Genomic DNA, 16587 nt, shown 5'->3' on the forward strand with positions numbered 1-16587 from the left:
GTTCATGTGTTAGGTGAATTATGTGAAATATATTCTTTGCTTGTGATATTACTTCTAATTTGCATTTTTATAGTGGTGAATCATCAAAGTTCAAGTTCTTGAAACAAATTTAGAGTGTTATTGTTTATTGACTTATTTTCATATAAATTTGTTAATTTTTATAATTATTTGAGTCGTTTAAATCCTGACCAAACCGTTTGGACTTGTTTAAACTTGACTTGGCTGCTTGGACTTGCTTAATACCTCTTTCTTCCTAGTTTCACCCCTACTCAGTAGGACCTTATTTAAGAAGTGTAACCTTGTGTCAACCAAACTCGCAAGCACTTCAGTGAACCCCTACTCTTAACCACCAAGCCACAAGCTTCCTAAGTGTCCCAATAAAAGGTCACAGAGCAGCCTTGTATCAGCTACACTATGCCGCACACCAAGCCTCAAGAACTTCTCAGGACCTTCCATCGCGATTGGGGTAAGCTCCTTTGGCCTAGGTAATCTCATCTATGGGAAGGAGACTCCTTGCTTTTAGATCTCGCATTCTCCATCTTCATGAGAGTCATGGCTCTGACTTAATGACGGCATTTTGATACCCCAAGCCTGTTATAGCTCTAACAACCAAAGTAGACCAATCCTCACTAGAGGAATGCACCACGGCACTACGCCAACTCTCCTCCTCCTGAACAAGAGCTAAGCCTCCTGCAAAGTAGGAAAAGAAGAGCGAATCAACACTTGAACCCAAATCTGATTGTACTCCAAATTAAGGCCAGCAAGAAAGTCATAAACGTACTCCTCCACTAATTGTTGAAACAAAGTTCCGTCCTTGGAACAGATAGCCTGAAAGCTTTGGTAATAATCAAGTTCTTGCCACAAGCTACTTAACTCAGCATAGTACTCAACGAGAGATCAATCCTTCTAATCCAAGTCCGGATCTTCTTCCTCAATTCATATGCCTGGGCATCATCACCCTTCTAAGAGTGAATCTATGTTGCAGTTGCACAAATCTGGTAAGTTGTGTCCAGTAATAGAAAAGACTGAAGGATAGTAGGCTGCACGGGATTAATGAGCCAAGTAATAACCAAAGCATTCTATGAAAGCCATTGAGTACACAGAGGTCCATCTTCAACAAGTTTCATGAGTACTCTAGTGATATAGCTAGTCAAACATGTACAGTGATAGCCAAACTACAAAAGCGAGCCCAAATCAAGTAGTTGGTACCATCAAGCTTAACAAGACTAATTTGAAGTGAGGGGCTATCCCCAAGAGTCACAACACAACTCAATCCACTCTCCTCACTGCCCTTGGGTGCCTTACTACTATCAGCCATATTAATGGAGGTATAGCACAAACAATAACCACTGCAAAGAGATCACAAGGCCAATAATGACTCAAGAAATCGACAATACCAGAAAATAAAAAAACCAAAAAAACCTTTACAGCTGTAACACCTCTAGAAGTCAAAAACAAGGCAAAACCACGCAGATTCTAAGCAATCTAACAAAACCATGGCATGCAAACTCAATCAATTGGAACCCACGGTATGTGAATCGAAGTGGAACCGAAAAAATACTTCGAAGAAAATGACAGCAAGGTCCCTTGAAACATCTAGTCGGCACCCATGGAAGGGAAGGCACTGACTACAAGCAAAAAAATTGAATGGGCTTGATCAAAGAGTTGTGAAAAAACTCACTAAAAAGATGGAAAAAATAACAAAGGCTTTGTAGAAGGTTAAATGAAAAATATGGTGAACTACCCATCCTTAGTCGATCATGGTGGAATTTTATTTTATTGTATTTTTTACAATCCGAGGAAAAAATAAGCCAAACTAGAAGGGGGGGAAATATCTTCAAGTATGAGGATGTCTCTCTAATACCATGTCAAATTTACAGTAGAAAAATAAAGAAGAGAGGAGGAAAATGAGAATACACAGTATACGGTAAATGCGAAAGACAATCCAAAAAATTAGGCTTCTCCTCTTAGACCCATGTATTTATATGAATAGACAATTACAATTTACCATCAATCAATACCATAAGCTCTTGGACTCAAATAAACCATAACATCTAACACAACTTGAGAGAAAAACCCCAAGATGGATGGATGGATGGAAGGAGGTTGAATGAGGAGAAAAATTCACAAAATGAGAAATTTCGGTGGATATTTGCCCCACCAAAGATCCTTGAAAATTGAACACGAAACTAGAGAAAATAGAATAACTAACGTGAAAATTGATAATATTAAAACTAAGTAATTTTCCAAGAGCATATGTCAATCTCTCAACCACCAGAATAAAAGTCCCATCCATTGCAGTAGGGCTAAGAGAAGCATGGTCACAAACACGAATGCGGACAGGGGACACGAGGAATTCCAAAAAAAAGACACAATCACGGCAATAAATTTTTTTTTTTTTTGGTTATATAGATTAATATTCGAGGGAATTCCAGTACAGTCGAACAGACAAAAAAATCACAAACATCCCCAGTGTTTGAGTTGCACCCAGCCTCTTTGTGAGTTGCACCCCCCATGTTTTTTACTATTTTTATTTATTTATTTATCCTATACCATGAGTTGTAATGTCCCCTTAATATTATATCTACAAACAATCAAAATTAATAAAAAAAGACAAAACAAAACAAAACCAAACCAAACCAAACCAAAAAACAAAAAATAAAAACAAAAACTCACTCTTAGGATAATCTATTAATTATTTAAATCTAAGCAAAAAATAATAAACATTCAATATCCATCAAAAGCACTAAAGAAGAGGGAGAAAAAACTAGTGGTTGTGTCCTCAGCGTTTCCCTTGAAAACAAATTAATTAAATAAAGGACACGCTACAGCACCTTTTTGAAGTGTCTATGCTTCATAGCAGCAAGGTAAGCAATATTGTTGTGAATATCATGTTCTATGTAGAATCACAATGAGAAACTCCGAAAACACTTTGGGCTACAGATTTATTCATCACCAATACCTCATCAAACTACATTCTAAGAGCAACTAAGCATACTGAAACTTCCAACTCTCTAAAACATTTTGACAAAGCTTAAGGGAAGAAGCAGTGGCAATAGCAAGCTTTAATACTTAGCATGATACATTCTCTTTAGAAAATACTAAGTTGTATAAAGCAGTTGGCCTTAGTCTCAAGCAGCAGCGAGTAGGACTGCATGAGAGGTGCAATTCTACCAAAAGTACCATAACATAATATATAATCAGTCTTGAAATAAATGCTTGTGTTAGAATTTACCATCACCTACCACCACTACCACCTCACCTACTCCACTAAACCTAACCCACTACACCTCTACCACCTCACCTACTCCACTAAACCTAACCCACTACACCACTACCACCTCCACTTCACCTACTTCTTACCTACTACACACTCACCCTCTTCTATATATAGGAATCATGAATCATTGTAATAGAAATCAACAACATATCAATCAATAATAATACATACAATTTATTCTCTCTCTTTCTCTATACATTATTTCTTACATGGTATCAGAGCTGGTTTAAAACCTAGTATTTTCGCTTCCCCGGCGGGCGGCAACCTCACCTTAGCCGCCCGCCGGACCTCAACCTATTCCGCTGATAAAATCAACAAAGATTTGTGCAACTGTAGTCATGTGTGAGGCTGATGGAGACGAATTCTTCACCTCATATGACGAGACAGTCTGGAACTGGAAACACTGCAACATTCTGCTCTGGAATTCTGCAGCAGCTAGATTATAGCTTGGTTGAGTGCCAACCTTTGGTTCTTCCACCCACTCTTGAACTTGCCCAGCAAAGTGTGAAGGTTCATGCTTGTGTTGGAGGGACTAGTGTGCGCGAAGATCAGCGCATTCTCTCCAGTGGGGTTCATGTTGTTGTTGGTACTCCTGGTCGTGTGTTTGACATGTTGCGGAGACAATCACTTCGCCCTGTTTGCATCAAAATGTTTGTCTTGGATGAAGCTGATGAAATGCTGTCACGAGGTTTTTAAAAATCAGATCTATGATATTTTCCAGTTGCTGCCACCCAAAATCCAGGTTGGGGTGTTCTCAGTTGCTGCCACCCAAAATCCAGGTTGGGGTGTTCTCTGCCACAATGCCACCAGAGGCTCTTGAAATCACCAGGAAATTCATGAATAAGCCTGGAAAGAGAAAAAGCTCATGCTAGGATTTGCGAAGTGATTCGCTGCAGGAATTTTGGCTTTGGATGAAACCCTTACCATACTCCACTCATTCTCTCCAACTGTTCTAACTTTTTATTTTTATTATTATTATTATTATATCAAATAATCAATGCACTCATGTTCCCCACTAACAGTGTCCACTTTTGACCCAAACCATTTTCAATCCATCATTTCTCCTTCACCTTTTGCACCCCACTCACCGACTCTCTCTCCACTTTATCACATGGGTTTGTCCCTCTCTCTCCTCCATTTGATTTCAAAAATCACTTATTTTTATTTATTTTTTCCAAATCACTTTTCCTCTTTTTTAAATACCCCACTTTATTTTGAAACAATCGCACTGATGTTTTTCATATAATCCATCTATAAATATTTTTTATCTATTTTCTTTCTCCCTTGTTTTCTTTCATTTTATTTTTTTTTTTTCAACAAAACACTCCCAAAACAAAAACAAAAAAAAAAAAAACAAAAAAAAAAAAAACAACATTTTACAAACTTGTCATTTCTTCATGCCGGGGATCAACCCCGATCAGCATTTTACACCATAAAAAATAAAAATAAAAAAAAAAACACAAAACAAAACAAAACACAACCAACACAAATCGGAACAGTGGGATTTTTCTTCTCGCCTATTCCGCCGGTCTTTTCTTCTTGCCTCCGTCCTGGGCGGTCCTTGACGGTGTTGCCTCCGTGTTTCCCACTCCACTGGGCACAATCACTACTCCCTGCTCCTCCACTGCAGCATATGGCGGCCCTCCAAATCGGAACATCACGGAGGCCTTCCGCTTCAGCTCCTTGTTTTCTGCCTTTAGCACACTTATCTCTGCTCGCGCATCCTTATACATGCGCTGGAGCAGAGCCAGTTGGGCGTTTAACTGCTGCACCTCATTTGTCCTACTCTGCAGCCGGTTCGACAAGTTTGTAACCGCAGTCATGGTTTCCACACATGACTTCAATGTATACTGATTGGCTTCCACATCCGACTGCACTGCCATTCTTTGCTCCACAGACCGCATCGGAAAGTTCAACGGAGCAAAACCAGAGGTGTTTGGTTGAGGTTCACTGGCCACCGCACCAGTTCTCTCTCTTGTTAACTCATTGAGGTCAGGAAAGAGAGTGAGTAGACCACGGGATGAAGAGGCCATATTCTGGGTAGCTGAACGGGAAAAAGAGGCCATGTTTTTTGGGTTGCTGAGTGTTTCCGAGAAGGGTTGGATACAGAGTATTACAGAGTTTCTCTCTCAGCAAAGGAAGAGTTTTTTCAGAGGATTTTCAGAAGTTTTTTGTCTGCCTCAACCTCAGCATCAACCTTGGTTAAATAGCGAGGCAGCCACGCGTATCGCGCGCCACTTGACGCCAGACGACAAACGGGCGCGCCAGCCAAGGCACTCACGTGCCTCGCCATCATGTCCGGCACATCTTTTTATGGATTGGGCACGCCTTTTGATGGCACGCCTTTTGAAAGATTGGGCACACCTTTTGAGGGTGCGACTTTTTAAGGGTCCGACAAGACTCTGTAAACTGTCCCGACATTGATTCCGGTTAGCTCCTTTATGGGTCCGACAAGACTCTGTAAACTGTCCCGACATAGATTCCGGTTAGTTTCTACAAGGGTCCGACAAGACTCTGTAAACTGTCCCGACATCGATTCCGGTTAGTTTCTACAAGGGTCCGACAAGACTCATTGATTCCGGTTAGCTCCTTCATGGGTCCGACAAGACTTTGTAAACTGTCCCGACATAGATTCCGGTTAGTTTCTACAAGGGTCCAGCAAGACTCCGTAAACTGTCACCACAACTGTCACAATAGTGTCTGCTACAACGGTCCGACATGACCCCGTAAACTGTCTGCTACAACGGTCCGACATGACCCCGTAAACTGTCTTCTACACCGGTCCGACATGACCCCATAAACTGTCTTCTACAACGGTCCGATATGACCCCATAAACTGTCCTCTACATGGTTATGACACCCCCATACAGTGTCCTCTACACCGTTATGACACAACCATTCAGTGTCTTCACCAACGGTCTGACACGACCATACAGTGTCTCCTATCCTTTTTTTATTTTTTATGTATTTTCTTGTTTTGTTTCTCTCTTCAAACTCAAGTTGGTTAGTTTCTATCCTCCTTGAGTTTGCGGGGGGCTGTTAGAATTTACCATCACCTACCACCACTACCACCTCACCTACTCCACTAAACCTAACCCACTACACCTCTACCACCTCACCTACTCCACTAAACCTAACCCACTACACCACTACCACCTCCACTTCACCTACTTCTTACCTACTACACACTCACCCTCTTCTATATATAGGAATCATGAATCATTGTAATAGAAATCAACAACATATCAATCAATAATAATACATACAATTTATTCTCTCTCTTTCTCTATACATTATTTCTTACAGCTTGTTATATCATTTACGAGCAACACTCGTATGCATGCAGTTCTAACCTAGTATTTTAGGTTTATTCACTCAGACAACAACCATTTTTCTGCTTTGTTAAGCATGTCATTGCAGAATGATAGTTCATCAATTATGAATTCGTAACTCAACAGTTTGCTTTAAACCAGGATTTACAGAACCAAGATTAACTACATTCTATATTCAAAGGAGAGTACAGATATGTTGAAGCAAATATTCAGCATTCTAAAAGCACTTCTTACCAATAAAAACATTTGGGACAGTGTGTTGTCCAGTTAGCCTTTCTAGAACCTTCTGCATTTGTGGTCCTTGAGGACCTGAAAGTCAGAAGAAATTCTCAGGCATAAGCAAAACTATGAATTAAAGAGATGCATTTTGAATCATGGTAGCAAAATCAATGCTTACTTCAATCCCATCTTCCATCAAATGGCAAAAGGTATACATAACCAAAATTTTGTGATAGATTCGTAGGTACAAAATCAAATTACATAAATGAATTAAAACAGTGTATATGAAAGATCGGAAAATATTTTTCCACTGGCTCAGTCCACTAATAAAACTTCTTTTCCTACCTTTAAAAGGAAGGATAAGGAGCTGCCCGGATAGTAAATGCACAAGTTGATGACAACTTCTTTAAGAGAAGGTATCTAGGATTAATGAAACAAAAACATCTCTTGCCTAGGAAGCATGTGTGCGGGTAGGTATGTACACAGATATGGTAAAACTTAAAAAGCTAGGATATGGTTATAGTCCGGTTACTGGTCAGTCCAAAACAAAAAATATAATTTTATAGTTTGTAATTGTAGTAGTACATGACATATAACAATTAAAGAATTAAATGCAAAAAATAATTAAAGTTTTTTTTAATGTTAAAAAAAATAGAACCTTAAGTATTTTTTATATTTTTATAATTGCAAAAAACCCTATATTTTTTTTAAATAAAATTACATTTACACCCCAAATTACCCACAAAAGTACCAAAAATGTACCATTCTATACCTGAAACATACCCGTCCCATACTTGAGCCGTACCCATACCGTCTAAGAAGCACGGACACTTCTAAGAAGGTGACGTATCCGTGTCGTGTCCGTGTCGGACACCGACACTCTTTGGACACTCTTAGGACACGTGTCCGACACTCTTCAAAACATGTCCTAATTTTTAAATTTTTTTAAACAGCCGAACACTCTTTGGATATTTAGAAGACACACATGTCAATCACATAAACACACGTGTCTATCGATTGGATACATGTGAAACTAATTATAAGTTTAAACAAAATAACTTAAGATACAATAATAAAACAAAAATCATATAAATTTATAAGAATTAGTATCATATTGCATTTTTTATTATCTTTGAATGATATATTAATATATATAACATATAATAAATATATAAAATTACATATTTCACGCGTGTCCCCTACGTGTCGTGTCCTTCATTTTTTGAAAATTAACGTGTCAGCGTGTCCGTGTCGTATCCGTGTCGTGTCACGTATCCGTGTCCATGCTTTTTAGCATACCGTACCCATGCCATATCCGAGCTGTACCAGAGACATATTTTGCGTACGCCTTTACCAGGTAAGTACCCAGTACTAATACGGTAATATTTTCAAAGTACTCAAGCTTCAGTCTTTTGCTATATAAGCAAACAAGACACTGACAAAATTATCAACATCCATAAATATTATAGTTTATGACTCCTACTATATACTACATGTATGCAAAGAGGCAGGCAAACTATTATTTTCAAAGAATTTTGCATTTCTTAAAAATATCAACACCAAAAAATGTAAGGCAACACCCTCAATATGTTTATGTCCTTTCTTATTGTGCACATCTATGAAGCATGGGTACTTTGACAAACATACCGTACCCGTACCGAGTACTACCAATACTTCGTATGGTATTTCCGCATATGTATTCCGTACACGAAACACGTACCAAGAGATTTTAATCAGTTTAAATGTATCAAGAATAAGGACTCCAAGGTGCTGGTGAAAGACGAAGAGATTAAGGAGAGGTGAAAGAACTATTTTGAGAAGCTATTAAATGAAGAACATTGAAGGAGGTCAAAAGGAGAGGACGTAGCCAGTAATAAGTAAAACCAAGACTACAGATTCTATCACAGGATTAGAAACTTTAACGTGGAAATTACGCTTAAAAAGATGAAATCAAATAAGGCTTTAGGACCCGATGATACCCCTATTGAAGCTTCGAAATGTTTGGGTAAGAAAAGATTGCTTGGTTGACTAGGTTATTTAGTAAAATTTTGTTGACTAGAAAAATGTCAGAGTGGAGGAAGAGTATTTTAGTGCCAATCTATAAGAATAAAATAGATGTCCAGAATTGCAACAACTATAGAGGAATCAAGTTGATATGTCATATAATGAAAGTGTGTGAGAGAGTGATGGACCGTTGATTGCGAGATATAACAGAGATGTTAGAGAGTCAATTTGGATTTATGCCCGGTAGGTCAACAATGAAAGCAATTTATTTTTTGAGGAAAATAATAGGAAAGTATAGATAAAAGAAAAGAGACATTCATATAGTTTTTATCGATCTTGAGAAGCATATGATAGAGTGTCTCAGGATATAATCTGGTGAGTATTAAAAAAGAAAGCGGTGACAAAGGCTACATTGATGTGATTAGAGACATGTATAAAAGTGTGATGACCACTATTAGATTGCCAGCTGAAGAGACAAGTGAATTTTCAATTACTATGAGATTACACCAAGAATCAACCTTAAGTCTTTATCTTTTTACTTTAGTTATGAATGAGTTGACGAGAAATATTCAGGATGATGTACCATTGTGTATGCTTTTTGCAAATGATATCGTGTTAATGGATGAGACTAGAAAAGGAGTTAACACTAAGCTGGAGACTTGGAGAAAAGCACTTGAATCTAAAGGATTTAGGATAAGCAGAATTAAGACAGAATACATGGAGTGTAACTTTAGTAACAGTAACAATGAAAACATAGGAAAAGTGCAGCTTAAGAATCAAGAACTACCTAAGAGTGAATGTTTTTGTTATTTAGAATCGATTATCGCAATGGTTGGGGAGATTGGAGCAAATGTGATCCATAAAATTAAAGCAGGGTGGCTTAAATGGAGGGTGCATCTGAGGTACTATGCGATCAACGAATACCCACTAGACTAAAAGGAAAGTTCTATAGAACAACTATTAGACCAGCGATGTTGTATGGGACGGAATGTTAGGTAACTAAGAAAGAACGTGTAGATAAGATCAAAGTTGTTAAGATCCCAATCCGGATCGTAGGATCTTACGATCCTACGATCCAATATACATCATTCAATCCGACTCGTGCTTTGGATCGATCCCAGATCAGGATCGTGGTGGGATCGTGGAAGAATCGTTGGGATCGTATCTGGATCGCAACTCCATGCGATCCAGATTTGAAGGGTTTTTTGGCAACTTAAAAGCAAAATCGGGAGCAAAAAAGGAAGAGAAGCAGAGAAGCAAAGCAAGCAGAGAAGCCGGACCTACAATTAGGGCAATACAACTTGGGGAAAGAGAAATTCAATATCAAATTTCAAAATTTGCAGCCACAAACTAGGAACGCTTCTTCTTCTTCTTCTTCTAATCTTCCTCTCTCTTCGTTGTTGTTCTTCAAGTCTGACCTACTTTTTTTTTCTTTTTCTTCGATGTTCTTCCTCTCTCTTTGTTGTTGTTCTTCAATCTTCTCTTCTTTTTTCTTTCTTTGCTGCTTAGCTCCTCTTCCTTTCTCTTCACTAATCAGCTTCTTCGCTGCTCAGCTCTTTCTTTGCTACTGTTTTTTTTCTTTCTTCATTGCTCTCATTTTGTTCTGTTTTTGTATATTATATATATATATATACCAAATTCGCTACTTTTTTTTTTTTTGTGCTCATTATTTTTTTTCTGTAAATTATATATTATATATATTTTTGTATGAATGATGTGTTGATCACTTGAACATTTGGATTTGAGTTCAAATTTTATATTTGGTTCTGTTCCTCCTCAGATTTCTAGAATGGTGAAGCTTCAAACTCTCAAACTAGATGGAAATTTCTTCAATGGTACCTTCCCTCATTGGTTTGATTCACTACCAAATCTAACCAATTTAAGCTTGTCAAACAATGAGTTCTCTTGTTCTGTTTCTCTTTTTTCTTTTTTTTTGTTCTTCATTTTTCTTGGTTCTTCTTTGCTACTATGCTATTGTTGTTCTTCTTTGTTGCTTTATCCCTAAACTTTGCTAAAAAAACTACTTTTAATTTTCACAATTTGCAATTGCAGCACACAATGTCAGCCTCTAATTCAGCAAGAGGGAGGAAGAGGAAAAATGCTGCTGGTCACAGATCTAATCCTAGTTGGAAACACGGCATTGAAATGGATGCTGCAAGCAAAAAGGTAAAATGCAAATACTGTAATGTTACTCGTTCTAGAGAAATATATAGATTAAAACACCATTTGGCGCGCACTCATCAAAATGTTGAACCATGTCACCAAGTTCCGGAAGATGTAAGAGAAAAATTTATGAGAAGTGAAATTATTGCATGTTGGCCATGAAAACAAACAAAAACATTACGGGCGTATGGATAAATTTGTGGTGAACAAGTCTCGGCACCAAAATAAAAAAACTATCAATCAATTATTTAAGAAAGAAGAGAGAGATGATGTTTGTCAAACAATTGCCCAGTTTTTTTACACTAGTGCAATTCCTTTTAATTGTGTCAACAACCCTATATTTTCACTTATGGTTAAGAAAATTGGAGATTATGGAAAAGGCATTGTGCCACCATCTTTCCATGAAATTAGGGTGACATTTTTAAAAACAGAAGTACGTGAGACATTGAAATTACTTGACGAGTTCAAGGAACAATGGAAAAAAGACCGGGTGTACAATTATGTCCGATGGATGGTCAGATAGAAAGAGAAGATCAATTTGTAATTTTCTTGTCAATAGCCCTAATGGAACTATCTTTCTATCATCATTGGATACATCCGACATTTCAAAAACCGGTGAAAAGGTTTTTGAGATGTTGGATGAGGTATGTTGTGCAAATGGTGACCAACAATGCTTCTAATTATAAGTTGGCGGGAGAAATGTTAACGGATAAGAGGAAGAGCTTGTTTTGGACGCCTTGTGCCGCTCATTGTATAGATTTGATGTCAGAGGATTTTGAGAAGCAAATCCAACTTCATCGAGTTACAATTAAAAAAGGAAAAAGAATTGTGGCAAGAACAAATCTTATTCACTTGATAAAGGAGTTCACCACAGGTATTGAACTTATTAGGCCCGAGGTAACTCGGTTTGCCACATCTTACTTGACCTTGAGAGGCCTTCATGAGCAAAAGAGTGCATTGTTCTCTTTGTTTACATCATCCAAGTGGAGGAATAGTCGATTTGCAAGGTTAGAAAAGGGTAAAAAAATTGAAGATATTGTTTTTAGATAATCGTATTTTTTTGGAAGGGTGTTTCTATGTGCTTGAAGGTTGCGGTACCTCTCATTAAAGTACTTAGATTGGTGGATTCGGAAGAGCATCCGGCGATGGGATTCATTTACGAGGCAATGGATCATGCGAAAGAGGAAATTCAAAGCAATTTTAATAATGTTTTCTCATGGTAAACTTTTATTTAGTTAAACTTATTTACTTTACTACTATATTTCCCTAAACTTTTTATTTGTTTATTAATACTCTTTATTCAATGGTGTTAGCTATGAATCCTATATGGACCATCATTGATAGAAGATGGGAATCCCAACTCCATCACCTATTGCATGCTGCAGCATACTTCTTGAACCCTCAGTTTCATTACAATCCCAATTTTCAGCCCGATGCTGAGGTTAAAATTAGGCTGTACAAATGTCTTGAAAGAATGGTTCCCTAATGAGAGGGTGAAGATAGAATTGCAAATTGATGCATTCAAGAGTGCAAGAGGACTCTTTGGCATACAAAATGCAATCATGACTAGAAAAAAGAAATCTCCAGGTGTTTTTTTATTTTTACTATAAGTTGATTTGTATCATTTTTAATATCTTATTATTTGTTTTCATTTCATCAATTTTAAATTTATAACTAAACTTTCATGTGGCTGATTGGTGGAACTCTTTTGGTGATGAATGCCCTGAGTTGAAGAGCTGTGCAATTCGGATATTAAGTTTAACATGCAGTTCATCGGGGTGTGAGCGCAATTGGAGTGCTTTTGAGATGGCACATTCAAAGCGGAGGAATCGTTTGCACCAAAAGAGAATGAATGACTTAGTGTTTGTCATGTACAATTTGAAATTGAGACAACGACACATGAATAGACAAGCAATCATGAATCCATTATATTTGGATGATGTCCCATCAAACGATGAAAGGATAACAGAGAGAGAGACTCCGACTCTTCCAAGAAGGAAATTGGTTGAGTGTGCTTGATAGGAATGCTCGACATGGATGTGATTCGGATGAAGACGAAATGAAGGCCCTTGCAAGGAATTTGGAACAAGCTTTTAAGTTTATGTACACATCTTTTAGTTTTAATTAGAAATTATAACTTCAATTTTTTTGTTTACTCCAACTTAGGTCGTGATCATATTGGTGGAGAACATGATGAAGTTCATGAAGTAAGTGATGATAATGTTATGGATCAAAACATGGATGCTCGAAGGGATTTTGATCATGACTTTGAAGATGCTACTATTGGTGAAGACATTGAGGACTTGGATGGCACCGTGGGTGGTGGTGATGATGATGATGATGTGGCAATGATTAATGTTGATTGTGGCAATAATGATGATAATTTCGGCGCTCATGATGACTTATTTTAGTCCTTTATTTGTTCTTCCTTTATTTAGTTTGTTTTGTTTTCATTAAGAAACAATGACAATGGTGTGCAAGTGTTGGTATTTGCTTTTATTATGTTTTTGACTTCTTTTTTTGAAAAAAAAATGTTTGAATGCTACCTTGAATTGTTATATTTCTTTTTTTGGGACTTATTCTATATATATTTTGATAGTATTAGTTAGTCATATAAAAATTATTGTATTTTTTTATCATTTTAGTAGGATCTTACGATCCTCGATTCGATCTTACAATCCGATCCGACAAACCCCCAAAACGATCCTGTGTACGATCCCGATCTCAACAACCTTGGATAGGAGGAGTGTTGCTGAGATGAGGATGCTAAGGTAGATGTATAGCAAGACTAGAAAAGACAGAATTAGGAATGAATATATTCGTGAATGAGTAAGAGTAGTACCGATAGAAGATAAGCTGAGAGAGAACAGATTGAGATGGTTTGGTCATATACAACGGAGATCAACAGAGACAGTAATGAAGAAATGCAATACAGTGACAGTAAATGGAAGTATTAGGGGAAGGGGCATACCTAGATTGACGTGGGCTAGTGTAGTAAATAGATATATGAATCTCCTTAATTTGACTAACCAAATGACCTTTGATAGAGTCGAGTTGAGACGAAAGATTCATGTAGCCGACCCCATTTGATGGGACTTAAGGCTTAGTTTGGTTAGTTGATTGGTTGGTAATTTTTGTCATACCCCAAACGTATCCAGTGTATACCCAAGTTGTACCGTACCTTAGTCGAAACAATATTTTCTTCTAATACAAAAGTAAAATTAGTTTCATTAGACTTTATTTATGTATTTATTTTAATGCTTAGTATGATTTTAAAAGTAAGTTATAATTTGTAAGTTATTTAATATAATGATATTTAATTTTGGTTTATATCTTTACTTTTTGGCATTAAATGTGAATTGTAGGTTGGATCTCAACAAACTAAGTCATTTAACTAATTTTTGTGTTACTTTAAATTAAAAACAAATATTTTTTACAAACATACCCAGTCGTACCTGTACCCTACCTTTTTTTAGATTTTACCGTATTGATATACCTGTATCATACCAGTACCCATACTCATACTACATGTGCTTCATAGGTGCACATTTATGTCTATAGAAAATATATAGATCCCTTTATATATGCAGTAAGCAATAACATACAAAAAGGAAAGTCTGACTTCATCTATTCATTAAGGAACCTAAATTTTTTGAATGATGATGAGTTAGATGCCCTTTACAAGCTCGTAGTTTTAATTTAACAGTTATGCTGTATTTGGTTCACTGGAATATAATGGAATGATGATTGCTTTGGCACTCCTATGGAATGATTCCATTTGCAATACATTTTTCATTATCTTTTTAGTCAAACCAAACATGGTAATGAAATTTTTGATGGAATGATCATTCCATTCCAGTTCATTTCCAGTGAACCAAACACTAGCTTATTATCAATGATTAAATTGCAAAATAGCATATAAAAGGATGGAGAAAGCGCACCCATTTGGTCCAATTCAATAACGAGTGGCTGCACACCAAGCCGTTTAAACAAAGATTTCACCTCGGAGGAATACCTTCACCGCAAAATTAAACAACCATATAAATCAAATCAAATCTAATCAAAAAAAGAATAATTTGAAACGTAATTCACCAAAAAAAGTTACTGTAATTATCATCAAATGAAATGAAATCAATCAAAGATTGAAGAGATTTGGGTTGGGGGACTCACGAACACCATGATTTGGAGTAGACAACAACTGGGTTTTCAAAGATGGTCTTCTTGACGGAATCCTCCAATCGAGAGCCGAAAGAAGCAGACATGGCTCGAATCCTGAAGGGTCCCACAATTCTGGGTTCATGGAGGTTGAAACTTGAGCTTCTGTGGGCGTAGAGCTTTTGGTTGCAAGGACGGGAATAATGGTGAGGGAAGGAGCCAGTGCAATTGGTGAAGGAAACAGAGCTGAAACCCGGGTGGAGAAGAAGAAGAGACGTGACTGCCATTGATGAACAAGAAATGATGATCCTCTCTTCGCCCTTTTCTCGCTCAGCGTTTTCTGTCTTCTGTCTTCCTTTCAGTCGTCTCACTCACTCTCACTCTCACTCATTCTGTCTCTCTCTTCGTTTTCCTCTCCAGAATACTCCGGGGGGGCTTTTTCCGATATTAAGCGAATTTACTTATTTCCCTCTAGTTTGGACGAAATTTTTAAATTAAGTTAAACTGTTATTACAAATCACGGTTTTATTATTTGAAATTAAAAATTTGATGAATAGTAAAAGTGATATTACAAATTACGTTTTTAATTAAGAAAGACTTTTAAGATAAGTTTGTTTTTTTTTAAAGAAAACGTGATTTCAAATTACGATTTCACTGTGCATACATTTTCTAAAGAAAACGTGGTTCTAAACCACGCTTTCACTGTGTTGTAAAGAAAACGTGATTTTTACATTGCCCCAAACACACAAACACTACAGTCACAAACACACTCTCTCTCACTCTGACACAAACATGACTCCCACACACACGATTCACATACACACTCATACTCAATATATGTATATAAATTTTAATATATATTTATAATTTAGTATATCTATAAATTTTATTTCATAAAATTGAAATCAATATTAAATATATATAATAATTTATAATAATAAATAATAATCTATTATATAAAATGATTACTTTTTTATTTTAATTCTTAATTTTTTTTATTTTACGGATAAAATTTATTTTTTTTATTTTAGGGTTTAAGGTTTAATTCTTAAATTTTATTTTTTTTATTTTAGGGTTTAGGATTTATAAAAAAAAATAAATTTTAAAAATTAAACTATAAATTCTAAACTCTAAATCCAAAACCCTAAAATAAAAATAAATAAATTTTAAGAATTAAACCCTAAATCCTAAAATAAATAAATAAATTTTATTCCTAAACACTAAGGTAGCGTTTGGTAACATTTACGTTTTTGGTTTATGTTTATAAAAATTTTATAAACTGGTTTCTGTTTATTTTTAGAAAAATATAAATTACAAACGTGTTTGGTTTGAACAAAATGTTTAAAAAAAATTTAAAACATAAACTAAAAAATATGTTTGTTCAAGCTTAAAATATTTATATTTATATTTATTATTTATGACAATGGGATCACA

At 36.3% G+C, this 16587-nt stretch overlaps 1 protein-coding gene and 1 long non-coding RNA gene across 2 annotated transcripts in view; one reads left to right on the forward strand and one right to left on the reverse strand.

Moving 5' to 3' along the window:
- The window catches only part of GRXC5 (Glutaredoxin family protein), a 36878-nt gene extending 21253 nt beyond the window's left edge, over positions 1–15625 (reverse strand). The window contains exons 1-3 of the mRNA XM_028210523.2: positions 15169–15625; positions 14940–15013; positions 6847–6921 (exon numbers count right to left, since the gene is read on the reverse strand). Coding sequence (XP_028066324.2) covers positions 6847–6921; positions 14940–15013; positions 15169–15440 — 421 coding nt within the window. The 5' untranslated portion in view covers positions 15441–15625. The remainder of the gene's footprint in view (positions 1–6846; positions 6922–14939; positions 15014–15168) is intronic.
- Positions 3489–4299, forward strand: LOC145792603 (uncharacterized). Its single transcript, XR_014332092.1, has 2 exons — positions 3489–4022; positions 4060–4299. It is a non-coding gene; the product is annotated as an uncharacterized LOC145792603 (long non-coding RNA).
- Positions 15626–16587: the final 962 nt, after the last annotated feature.

This window comes from Camellia sinensis, chromosome 6 (genome assembly GCF_055761805.1).
Source record: "Camellia sinensis isolate YWXY chromosome 6, ASM5576180v1, whole genome shotgun sequence".
In the NCBI taxonomy this organism is placed as follows: Eukaryota; Viridiplantae; Streptophyta; class Magnoliopsida; order Ericales; family Theaceae; genus Camellia; species Camellia sinensis.